Source organism: Bombina bombina, chromosome 3, assembly GCF_027579735.1.
Source record: "Bombina bombina isolate aBomBom1 chromosome 3, aBomBom1.pri, whole genome shotgun sequence".
Classification (NCBI taxonomy): domain Eukaryota; kingdom Metazoa; phylum Chordata; class Amphibia; order Anura; family Bombinatoridae; genus Bombina; species Bombina bombina.
In genome coordinates, this window is record NC_069501.1 from 24791293 (window position 1) to 24803532 (window position 12240).

General features: G+C 41.4%; 1 protein-coding gene across 4 annotated transcripts in view; it reads right to left on the reverse strand.

Annotated features, from left to right (window-relative positions):
• The window catches only part of TTF2 (transcription termination factor 2), a 534153-nt gene that overhangs the window by 218315 nt on the left and 303598 nt on the right, over positions 1–12240 (reverse strand). For all 4 annotated transcript variants that reach the window (XM_053705754.1, XM_053705753.1, XM_053705751.1 and 1 more), the window contains one exon: positions 11685–11776. In XM_053705754.1, the coding sequence (XP_053561729.1) occupies positions 11685–11776 (92 nt within the window). The remainder of the gene's footprint in view (positions 1–11684; positions 11777–12240) is intronic.

Here is a 12240-nt window from a genome sequence, read left to right on the forward strand (position 1 = left end):
CCGGATCGGGGGCTCTCGGTTCATGCTGTCTTTGGGGCAGCAGCAGGTTTCCTGGCCTGCTTGCTCTTGTTCCAGGACTGGTTAGGCTTCCAGCCTTGCCTGTAACGAGCAACAGCTCCTTCCTGTTTTGGTGCAGTGGAGGTTGATGCTGCTCCTGTTTTAAAGTTCCGAAAGGGACGAAAATTAGACTGTCTAGCCTTAGCTTTGGCTTTGTCTTGAGGTAGGGCGTGGCCCTTACCTCCTGTAATGTCAGCGATAATCTCTTTCAAACCGGGCCCAAATAAAGACTGCCCCTTGAAAGGTATATTAAGTAATTTGGACTTAGAAGTAACATCAGCTGACCAGGATTTTAGCCACAGCGCCCTACGTGCCTGTATGGCGAATCCTGAGTTCTTAGCCGTAAGTTTGGTTAAATGTACTACGGCCTCCGAAATGAAGGAATTAGCTAGTTTAAGGACTCTAAGCCTGTCCGTAATGTCGTCTAGCGTAGATGAACTAAGGTTCTCTTCAAGCGACTCAATCCAAAATGCTGCCGCAGCCGTAATCGGCGCGATACATGCAAGGGGTTGTAATATAAAACCTTGTTGAACAAACATTTTCTTAAGGTAACCCTCTAATTTTTTATCCATTGGATCTGAGAAAGCACAGCTATCCTCCACCGGGATAGTGGTACGCTTAGCTAAAGTAGAAACTGCTCCCTCCACCTTGGGGACCGTTTGCCATAAGTCCCGAGTGGTGGCGTCTATTGGAAACATCTTTCTAAATATTGGAGGGGGTGAGAACGGCACACCGGGTCTATCCCACTCCTTAGTAACAATTTCAGTTAGTCTCTTAGGTATAGGAAAAACGTCAGTACTCGCCGGTACCGCAAAGTATTTATCCAACCTACACAGTTTCTCTGGTATTGCAACGGTGTTACAATCGTTGAGAGCTGCTAAGACCTCCCCTAGTAATACACGGAGGTTCTCCAATTTAAATTTAAAATTTGAAATATCTGAGTCCAATCTGTTTGGATCAGAACCGTCACCCACAGAATGAAGCTCTCCGTCCTCATGCTCTGCGAGCTGTGACGCAGTATCAGACATGGCCCTAGCATTGTCAGCGCACTCTGTTCTCACCCCAGAGTGATCACGCTTGCCTCTTAGTTCTGGTAATTTAGACAAAACTTCAGTCATAACAGTAGCCATATCTTGTAATGTTATCTGTAATGGCCGCCCAGATGTACTAGGCGCCAAAATATCACGCACCTCCCGGGCGGGAGATGCAGGTACTGCCGCGTGAGGCGAGTTAGTCGGCATAACTCTCCCCTCGCTGTTTGGTGAAATTTGTTCACATTGTACAGATTGACTTTTATTTAAAGTAGCATCAATACAGTTAGTACATAAATTTCTATTGGGCTCCACCTTGGCATTGGAACAAATGACACAGATATCTTCCTCTGAGTCAGACATGTTTAACACACTAGCAAAAAACTTACAACTTGGTTATAATCTTTTTTAGCAAAAAACGTACTGTGCCTCAAAGAGGTACTAACGATTAAATGACAGTTGAAATAGTGAACTGAAAAACAGTTATAGCATCAAACTTTAAAACAACAAAACTTTTAGCAAAGGTTTGTTCCTATTAGTAAAATAACAATAATTAAATTTGACATAAAAAATACAAAGCAACGTTTTTATTCACAGTCACTATAAGAATTCTCACAGCTCTGCTGAGAGAATTTACCTCCCTTCAAAGAAGTTTGAAGACCCCTGAGATCTATCAGAGATGAACCGGATCATGCAGGAAAAATAAAAGTAACTGACTGGTATTTTTTGATGCGTAGCAAAGAGCGCCAAAACGGCCCCTCCCTCTCCCACACAGCAGTGAAGAGAAACGAAACTGTCACAAATAAAGCAAAAAAACTGCCAAGTGGAAAATAATGCCCAAATATTTATTCACACAGTACCTCAGCAATGTAAACGATTCTACATTCCAGCAAAAACGTTTAACATGATAAATAGTTATTAAAAAGGATTAGTGACCTTTAACAGAGTAGTTCCGGTGAAATACCATCCCCAGAATACTGAAGTGTATACATACATGTCATTTTAACGGTATGGCAGGATTTTCTCATCAATTCCATTCAGAAAATAAAAACTGCTACATACCTCAATGCAGATTCCTCTGCCCGCTGTCCCCTGATCTGAAGCCTTTACCTCCCTCAGATGGCCGAGAACAGCAATATGATCTTAACTACTCCGGTTAAAATCATAGTAAAAAACTCTGACAGATTCTTCCTCAAACTCTGCCAGAGAAGTAATAACACGCTCCGGTGCTATTTTAAAATAACAAACTTTTGATTGAAGTCATAAAAACTAAGTATAATCACCATAGTCCTCTCACACATCCTATCTAGTCGTTGGGTGCAAGAGAATGACTGGGACTGACGTAGAGGGGAGGAGCTATATGCAGCTCTGCTGGGTGAATCCTCTTGCATTTCCTGTTGGGGAGGAGTTATATCCCAGAAGTAATGATGACCCGTGGACTGATCACACATAACAGAAGAAAACAGCCATTTCCGCTGAAAAAAATTAATCAACAATCCAAATCATAAGTTTAGTCTCATAATTGAAAAGAAAAAACTTAAATTAGAAGCAGAAGAATCAAACTGAAACAGCTGCTTAAAGAACTTTTCTACCAAAAACTGCTTCCGAAGAAGCAAATACATCAAAATGGTAGAATTTAGTAAAAGTATGCAAAGAAGACCAAGTTGCTGCTTTGCAAATCTGATCAACTGAAGCTTCATTCTTAAAAGCCCAAGAAGTGGAAACTCATCTAGTAGAATGAGCTGTAATTCTCTGAGGCGGAGACTGCCCCGCCTCCAAATAAGCTTTGTGAATCTAAAGCTTTAACCAAGATGACAAAGAAATTGCAGAAGCCTTCTGATCTTTCCTGGAACCAGAAAAGATAACAAATAGACTAGAAGTCTTCCTGAAATCTTTAGTAGCTTCAACATAATATTTCAGAGCTCTCACCACATCCAAAGAAAGTAAGGGTCTCTCCAAAGAATTCTTAGGATTAGGACACAAAGAAGGGACAATAATTTCTCTATTAATGTTGTTAGAATTCACAACCTTAGGTAAGAATTTAAATGAAGTCCGCAAAACTGCTTTATCCTGATGAAAAATCAGAAAAGGAGATTCACAAGAGAGAGCAGATAATTCAGAAACTCTTCTAGCAGAAGAGATGGCCAAAAGGAACAACACTTTCCAAGAAAGCAATTTAATGTCCAAAGAATGCATAGGCTCAAATGGAGGAGCCTGTAATGCCTTCAAAACCAAATTAAGACTCCAAGGAGGAGAGATTGATTTAATGACAGGCTTGATACAAACCAAAGCCTGTACAAAACAGTGAATATAAGGAAGTTTAGCAATTTTTCTGTGGAATAAAACAGAAAGAGCAGAGATTTGTCCTTTCAAGGAACTTGCAGACAAACCTTTATCCAAACCATCCTGAAGAAACTGTAAAATTCTAGGAAGTCTAAAAGAATGCCAAGAAAAGTTATGAGAAGAACACCATGAAATGTAAGTCTTCCAAACTCGATAATAAATCTTTCTAGAAATAGATTTATGAGCCTGTAACATAGTATTAATCACTGAGTCAGAGAAACCCCTATGACTAAGCACTAAGCGTTCAATTTCCATACCTTCAAATTTAATGATTTGAGATCCTGATGGAAAAACGGACCTTGAGATAGAAGGTCTGGCTTTAAGGGAAGTGGCCAAGGTTGGCAACTGGACATCCAAACAAGATACGCATACCAAAACCTGTGAGGCCATGCTGGAGCCACCAGCAGCACAAACAATTGCTCCATGATGATTTTGGAGATCACTCTTCGAAGAAGAACTAGAGGCGGGTCCTGAGGATCCCTGGACCTGGACAGGTACCTGGGAAGTTTCTTGTTTAGATGAGATGCCATCAGATCTATTTCTGGAAGCCCCCACATCTGAACAATTTGAGAAAACACATCTGGGTGGAGAGACCATTCTCCTGGATGTAATGTATGACGACTGAGATAATCCGCTTCCCAATTGTCTATACCTGGGATATGAACTGCAGAAATTAGAGAAGAGCTGGATTCCGCCCAAACAAGTATCCGGGATACTTCTTTCATAGCTTGAGGACTGTGAGTCCCACCCTGATAATTGACATATGCCACAGTTGTGACATTGTCTGTCTGAAAACAAATAAACGGTTCTCTCTTCAACAGAGGCCAAAACTGAAGAGCCCTGAGAATCACACAGAGTTCCAAAATATTGATTGGTAATCTCGCCTCTTGAGATTTCCAAACTCCTTGTGCTGTCAGAGATTCCCAAACAGCTCCCCAACCTGAAAGACTTGCATCTGTTGTGATCACAGTCCAGGATGGACGAACGAAAGAGGCCCCTAGAATTATACAATGGTGATCTAACCACCAAGTCAGAGAAAGTCGAACATTGGGATTTAAGAATATCAATTGTGATATCCTTGTATAATCCCTGTACCATTGATTCAGCATACAAAGCTGGAGAGGTCTCATATGAAAACGAGCAAAGGGGATCGCGTCCGATGCTGCAGTCATAAGACCTAAAACTTCCATGTACATAGCTACTGAAGGGAATGACTGAGACTGAAGGTTCCGACAGGCTGCAACCAATTTTAAACGTCTCTTGTCTGTTAGAGACAAAGTCATGAACACTGAATCTATCTGGAAACCTAAAATGGTTACCCTTGTCTGAGGAATCAAAGAACTTTTTGGTAAATTGATCCTCCAACCATGCCTTTGAAGAAATAACACTAGTTGATTTGTGTGAGATTCTGCAGAACGTAAAGATTGAGCAAGTACCAAGATATCGTCCAAATAAGGGAACAGCACAATACCCCGCTCTCTGATTACAGAAAGTAGGGCACCGAGAACCTTTGAAAAGATTCTTGGAGCTGTCGCTAGGCCAAAAGGAAGAGCAACAAATTGGTAATGCTTGTCTAGAACTGATAGTGATCCGGATGAATCGGAATATGAAGATATGCATCCTGTAAGTCTATTGTGGACATATAATGCCCTTGCTGAACAAAAAGGCAGAATAGTCCTTAGTTACCATTTTGAAAGTTGGAACTCTTACATATTGATTCAAAATCTTTAGATCCAGAACTGGTCTGAATGAATTTTCTTTCTTTGGTACAATGAATAGATTTAAATAAAACCCCAGACCCTGTTCCTGAAACGGAACTGGCATGATTACCCCTGATAACTCCAGGTCTGAAACACACTTCAGGAAAGCCTGAGCCTTTTTCTGGGTTCGCTGGAATGCATGAGAGAAAGAAATCTCACAGGTGGTCTTACTCTGAAACCTATTCTGTACCCCTGAGAGACAATACTCTGAATCCAATGATTTTGGACTTAATTGATCCAAACATTTTTGAAAAATTTTAATCTGCCCCCTACCAGCTGAGCTGGAATAAGGGGCGCACCCTCATGCGGACTTGGGGTCTGGCTTTGATCTCTTGAATGGCTTGGATTTATTCCAAATTGAGGAAGGATTCCAATTGAAAACAGATTCCTTTGGGGAAGGATTACATTTTTGTTCCTTATTATGTCGAAAGGAACAAAAATGGTTAGAAGCTTTAGATTTGCCCTTAGGTTTTTATCCTGAGGCAAAAAGGCTCCCTTCCCCCCCAGTGACAGTTGAAATTATTGAATCCAACTGAGAACCAAATAATTACCTTGGAAAGTAAGAGATAGCAATCTGGACTTAGAAGTCATATCAGCATTCCAAGATTTAAGCCATAAAGCTCTTCTAGCTAAAATAGCTAAATACATATATATAACATCAATTTTGATTATATCAAAAATGGCATCACAAATGAAATTATTAGCATGCTGCATTAATTAAACAATGCTAGACAAATCATGATCCGATACTTGTTGCGCTAAAGTCTCCAACCAAAAAGTTTAAGCAGCTGCAACATCAGCCAAAGAAATTGCAGGCCTAAGAAGATGACCTGAATATAAATAAGCCTTCCTTAGATAAGATTCAAGTTTCTTATCTAAAGGATCTTTAAAAGAAGTACTATCTTCAGTAGGAATAGTAGTACGTTTAGCAAGAGTAGAGATAGCCCCATCAACTTTGGGGATCTTTTCCCAAAACTCCAATCTAAAAGTTGGCAAAGGATACCATTTTTTAAACCTTGAAGAAGGAATAAAAGTAGTACCAGGCCTATTCCATTCCTTAGAAATCATATCTGAAATAGCATCAGGAACTGGAAAAACCTCTGGAATAACCACAGGTGGTTTATAAACAGAATTTAAATGTTTACTAGTTTTAATATCAAGAGAACTAGTTTCCTTTATATCTAATATAATCAACACTTCTTTTAATAAAGAGCGAATATACTCCATTTTAAATAAATAAGAGGATATGTCAGTGTCAATATCTGAGGCAGGATCTTCTGAATCAGATAGATCCTCATCAGAGAAAGATAAATCAGTATGTTGCCGGTCATTTGAAATTTCATCAACTCTATGAGAAGTTTTAAAAGACCTTTTACGATTATTAGAAGGCGGAATAGCAGACAAAGCCTTCTGAATAGAATCAGAAATAAATTCTTTTAAATTTACAGGTATATCTTGTGCATTAGATGTTGAGGGAACAACAACAGGTAATGAACTACTACTCATGGATATATTTTCTGCAGGTAAAAGTTTATCATAACAACTATTACAAACCACAGCTGGAGGTAGAGTCTCCACAAGTTTACAACAAATGCACTTAGCTTTGGTAGAACCGTTATCAGGCAGCAGGGATCCAGCAGTAAATTCTGAGACAGGATCAGATTGAGACATCTTGCAAATGTAAAAGAAAAAAACAACATATAAAGCAAAATTATCAATTTCCTTATATGGCAGTTTCAGGAATGGGAAAAAATGCAAACAGAATAGCCCTCTGACATAGAAAAAAGGCCAGAGGCAAAAGGAATGGGGTCTTAAATAATGAAAATATTTGGCGCCAAGTATGACGCAAACAAACAGAAAAATATTTTTTGGCGCCAAAAACGTCCGGAAACAAAACATCACAGATGACGCAACCTTGTGAAGGACTCGGCGTCAACTAAGACGCTGGAAATGACGAATTTACGTCAACGAACGTAACTTCGCGCAAAAAAAATCTTGCGCCAAAAATTACGCAATAAATTTTGGCATTTTGCGCCCTTGCGAGCCTAATTCTGCTCGCAATTTGAAAAAGAGACTATACCCCAGGTAAGAAATAATTTTGCATAAAAAAAGCATTTCCCAGATATGAAACTGTCTGCAAAAAAAGGAAATACACTGAAAACCTGAATCATGGCAAATATAAGTACAATACATATATTTAGAACTTTATATTAATACATAAAGTGCCAAACAATAGCTGAGAGTGTCTTAAATAAAAGAAAACATACTTACCAAAGACACTCATCCACATATAGCAGATAGCCAAACCAGTACTGAAACGGTTATCAGTAGAGGTAATGGAATATGAGAGTATATTGTCGATCCGAAAAGGGAGGTAGGAGATGAATCTCTACGACCGATAACAGAGAACCTATGAAATAGATCCCGTGAGGAAAACCATTGCATTCAATAGGTAATACTCCCTTCACATCCCTCTGACATTCACTGTACTCTGAGAGGAATTGGGCTTTAAAATGCTGAGAAGCGCATGTCAACGTAGAAATCTTAGCACAAACTTACTTCACCACCTTCATAGGAGGCAAAGTTTGTAAAAACTGAATTGCAGGTGTGGTGAGGGGTGTATTTGTAGGCATTTTGAGGTTTGGGAAACTTTGCCCCTCCTGGTAGGATTGTATATCCCATACGTCACTAGCTCATGGACTCTTGCCAATTACATGAAAGAAAAGAAGTTACCGTAGTATTCTGTCCCTTACGTTTTCCTGAAAAAAAAAAATCACAAACAAGGAAAACGACTGACAAAATTCCTTAGCCACCTACAGGTAAAGCTGTAAAGCACGGACCACGTCCAAATTGTCGTTCCTTCTGCGAAGAAGGATTAGGACACAAGAAAAGAACTGATTCCTGATTAATGTTCCAATCGGAAAAAACTTAGGAAGAAATTGGTACGTAAAACTACCTTATCTGAATGGAAAATAAGATAAGGAGACTCATACTGTAATGCCGAGAGTTCCGACACTCTCCGAGCAGAAGAAATAGCAACAAGAAATAAAACTTTCCAAGATATCAACTTAATATCTAAGGAATGCATAGGCTCAAACGGAGCCCCTTCTTTTTTTTTTTTTTTTACTTTTAGAACTAAAGTCAGACTCCATGGAGGAGTAACTGGTTTGAACACAGGCCTGATCAAATAATTGTACATCTGGGACATCTGCCAGACGTTTGAGTAACAAAAAAGACAAAGCAGAAATATGACCCTTTAGGGAACTTGTCGATAGACTTTAGAGCTTTTTAGTTGAACACAAGCCTCCTTACTTCCAAGGATAGCAATACATGGTTCAATACAAAGTACCAGCACCTGGGGTTGGACTTGAACTCTCAACCTTCTGCTTTTAAAGCAGCTGTGCCAGCCACTAAGCTATGCCAGAGAGACCCTTCTCCAAACCCACTTGGAAAAAGAAAAAATCTAGGAATCCTAAGTCTACTCCCTGAGGAGCCCTTGGATTCGCACCAATAGATATTTACGCCATATCCTATGGAAAATCTTTCCAGTTACAGGATTACGAGCCTGAATCATGGTCACTACGACCGAGACAGAAAAGCCCAGCTGGGAAAAAATTAAGTGTTCAATCCCCAAGCAGTCCGCTTCAGAGAAAACGGTCCTTACTCAACGGAAGACTCCAAAGTGGCAGAGATGACATTGTCACCAGATCTGCATACCAAATTCTGCGAGGCCAAGTCGGGCCAATTAGGATCACCGAAGCCCCCTTCTGCTTGATTCGAGCAATGACCCAAGAAGAAAAACGGAGGAAATAGGTATGCGAGACTGAAGGTCCAAGAAACCGCCAGAGTATCAATCAGCTCCGCCTGGGGACCCCTGGACCTCGACCCGTGTCTTGGGAACTTGGTTCTGTCGAGATGTCATGAGATCCAATTACGGCTGACCCCACCTGAGAATTAGGCCGGAGAACACTTCCGGATGGAGTTCCCACTCCCCCGGATGAAAGGTGTGCCTGCTCAGAAAGTCCGCCTCCCAGTTGTCCACCCCTGGGATGTGGATCGCCGACGGGTAACAAGAATGGGCCTCCACCCACTCAAATATCTTGGTTACCTCTCATCACTAAGGAACTCCTCGCTCCTCCCTGATGACTAATGTAAACCACTGAAGTTATGTTGTCCGACTGGAACCTGATAAACTGGACCAAGGCTAACTGAGGCCAGGCCAGAAGAGCATTGAAGATTGCTCTCAGCTCCAGGATGTTTATAGGAAGAACAGACTCTGACAGAGTACAGACTCCCTGAACCATTAGGGAACCCCAGACCGCTCCCCACCCTGGAAGCATGGCATCTGTTGTCACAACAACCCAAGATGGCTTGTGAAAGCAGGCTCCCTGGGAAAGATGATCCAGAGACAACTACCATTGAAGAGAATCCCTTGTCTTTGTCTCCTCTCCAGTAGTATTTAAGGAGACAAATCCGCATAATCTCCGTTTCATTGCCTGAGCATACTGAACTGTAGGGATCTGAGATGGAACCGAGCAAACAGGATGATGTCCATTGCCACTATCCTCAGCCCGAGAAACTCCATGCACTGAGCCACTGATGGCCGCAAAGTGGTCTGAAGGGCTGAAGAATCGAAAATTTTTAATTTCCTGACTGCTGTCAGAAAAATCTTGACCAATAAGGAATCTATTACGGTTCCCAAAAAGAACCCTTGACTTTGGAACTAAGTAACTCTTTCCGCAATTTTACCTTCCACTTGTGAAACCACAAGAAGGATGATACCGTGTCCGACAGGGATCTTGCTCGTTGTAAGGATGGCGCCTGGACTAGGATGTCTTCCAGATAGGGCGCCAATGAAATGCCCCTGAACTCTTGATAAAATCCTGGAAGCTGTGGCAAGACCGAAGGAAAGAGACACAAATTGGCAGATTTTGACTAGCAAGGTAAACCTTAGGAACTTGTGATGATCCCTGTAAAAGGGAACATACAGATATGTGTCCTTTAACTCCACGGTTGTCATAAATTGACTTTCTTGGATCAAAGGAAGAATGGAACGAATAGTTTCCATTTGAGAAATTTGTTTAGACCTTTGAGATCTAAAATAGGTCTGAAGGTTCCCTCTTATTCGGAATATATACTACTGTATTAGCAACACAGCGATTTCCCTACAGTATGGGAAAAACAGACAATACAACAGATATCGCTTAAAGGATCCTATGAAAGCGATGTCTGGAGAATAACTCCAGATGAAGTTTGTGAGGAAGCACAGGGCATTGCATGTGTGGGCTATAAAAATTGTTTGTACATTTGCGAGAAAATAATTTATTAATTTATTAATCTTTGTAAAGATTGCTGCCTCAGCAAATCCCCTCTACACCTCAGCTTAACGCAGCTGAGGTGCCTGTCAGCCCATCCGCACCAAATTCTGCTGCAACAGAAGCGCTGCTCTAAGCGCCAAAACCTTAAACTAAACAGCCTCCGTCCTTTCCACAGAACCGGAAAAAGAGGAACAGCTGCGCAACTAAATTGGCGCCACATAAGTACCGCCCATCGTGGGCGTATCAGTAACCCTCTGTCACCATTACCAGTGTTATAAATAATTGCGTAGTTCGCTATTTTTAAAATACAAAACCCCCTACGCACTGAGCCTGCTCTAATGCTCATGTAGCAGTGCCCAAACCCGTAAAAGTCAACATGTAATCTCCCGGTCGGTTAAAATTATGTTATGAAACGCCGGGAGATGAGGGTCATGTCGCCTTCAGCCCCAGTGTCTGCGTCTAAGTTTACTTAGTATCTCCTAACACAATAGGAGAATCTATCAATCTTAATGAGGCTTAATAGAATAATAAAGCCCAAACTGTCAAAGTGTCCCCTAATACAATAGGAGAATCTATTCCTGAATGATAATAAGGATTTAATAAAATAATACAGTGCCCAAACTTTTTTCTGAGATTCCCTTCTATCCCCAGACAAAAAGTTAGCACTTACCTCATCTTCTGCCTGACAGCAAGATCCCAGGTTTAAGAGGTCCTCTCCCTCCTATTGACCTGTGGAAAACAAGGCATGCTGAGTAATCCTTTTCCTCAGACTAAGGCATACAGGGCAGCAAAACACATGGGAGGCGCAGTGAGAATTATGTCCCACAAGTTCCCATTGCTCTAAAGCCACCAATACTCTACTGAAAAGACTGATATGGACTACGGCTACACCCTAGGACAAAGCAGCACAATCTTGTACTACTTTAAAAATAATAAACTCTTGATTGAAGAATTTAATCTAACACCTCACTTTACCTCTTCCTATCACTAACGTAGGCAAAGAGAATGACTGGAGTTGGAGGGAAGGGAGGAGCTATTTAACAGCTCAGCTGTGGTGCTCTTTGCCTCCTCCTGTTGACCAGGAGGTGAATATCCCATTAGTAAATAAGATGATCCGTGGACTCATTGTGTCATAAAAAAGAAACCTGCATGGTTGTGCATTCTTTATCCCTCACCTGGACCTGGCAAAGATGACATCATACACGGACTGCTCCTGCTTGGAGAGAGTCAGGCGATGCAGCTCACTGCGCCTCTGGGGAAGCACAACCTGTGTGTAAGAAAGATCACATGTCACAATCAGAGAGGGGAGGGTGAGAGAGGAAGGAGGAGGAGTGCTGCCCAGTACAGCAGACAGGGATTAGGAAGGAGAGCTGAGAAATCGTAAAGACAGAATAAAGGTGCATTATTCACTAGTGGTCTCCCCTAGTCACGCTTTTGGATAATGCTACATCGGATTAACCTTTGCATTGGTCAGCCGTCCTTACACCAGGCTCTCTATAGACATGCCAGGGTTAAAGAACTACAGCAAATCATGCTATTGCCATGTGTACCAGTCAGTTGTCTCTATACCAGAGCTTCCCCATGTGTATCAGTCAGTTGTCTCTATACCAGAGGTCTCCCCATGTGCATCAGTCAGTTGTCTCTTTAACAGAGGTCTCCCCATGTGTATCAGTCAGTTGTCTCTATACCAGATGTGCCCCCATGTGTATCAGTCAGTTGTCTCTATGCCAG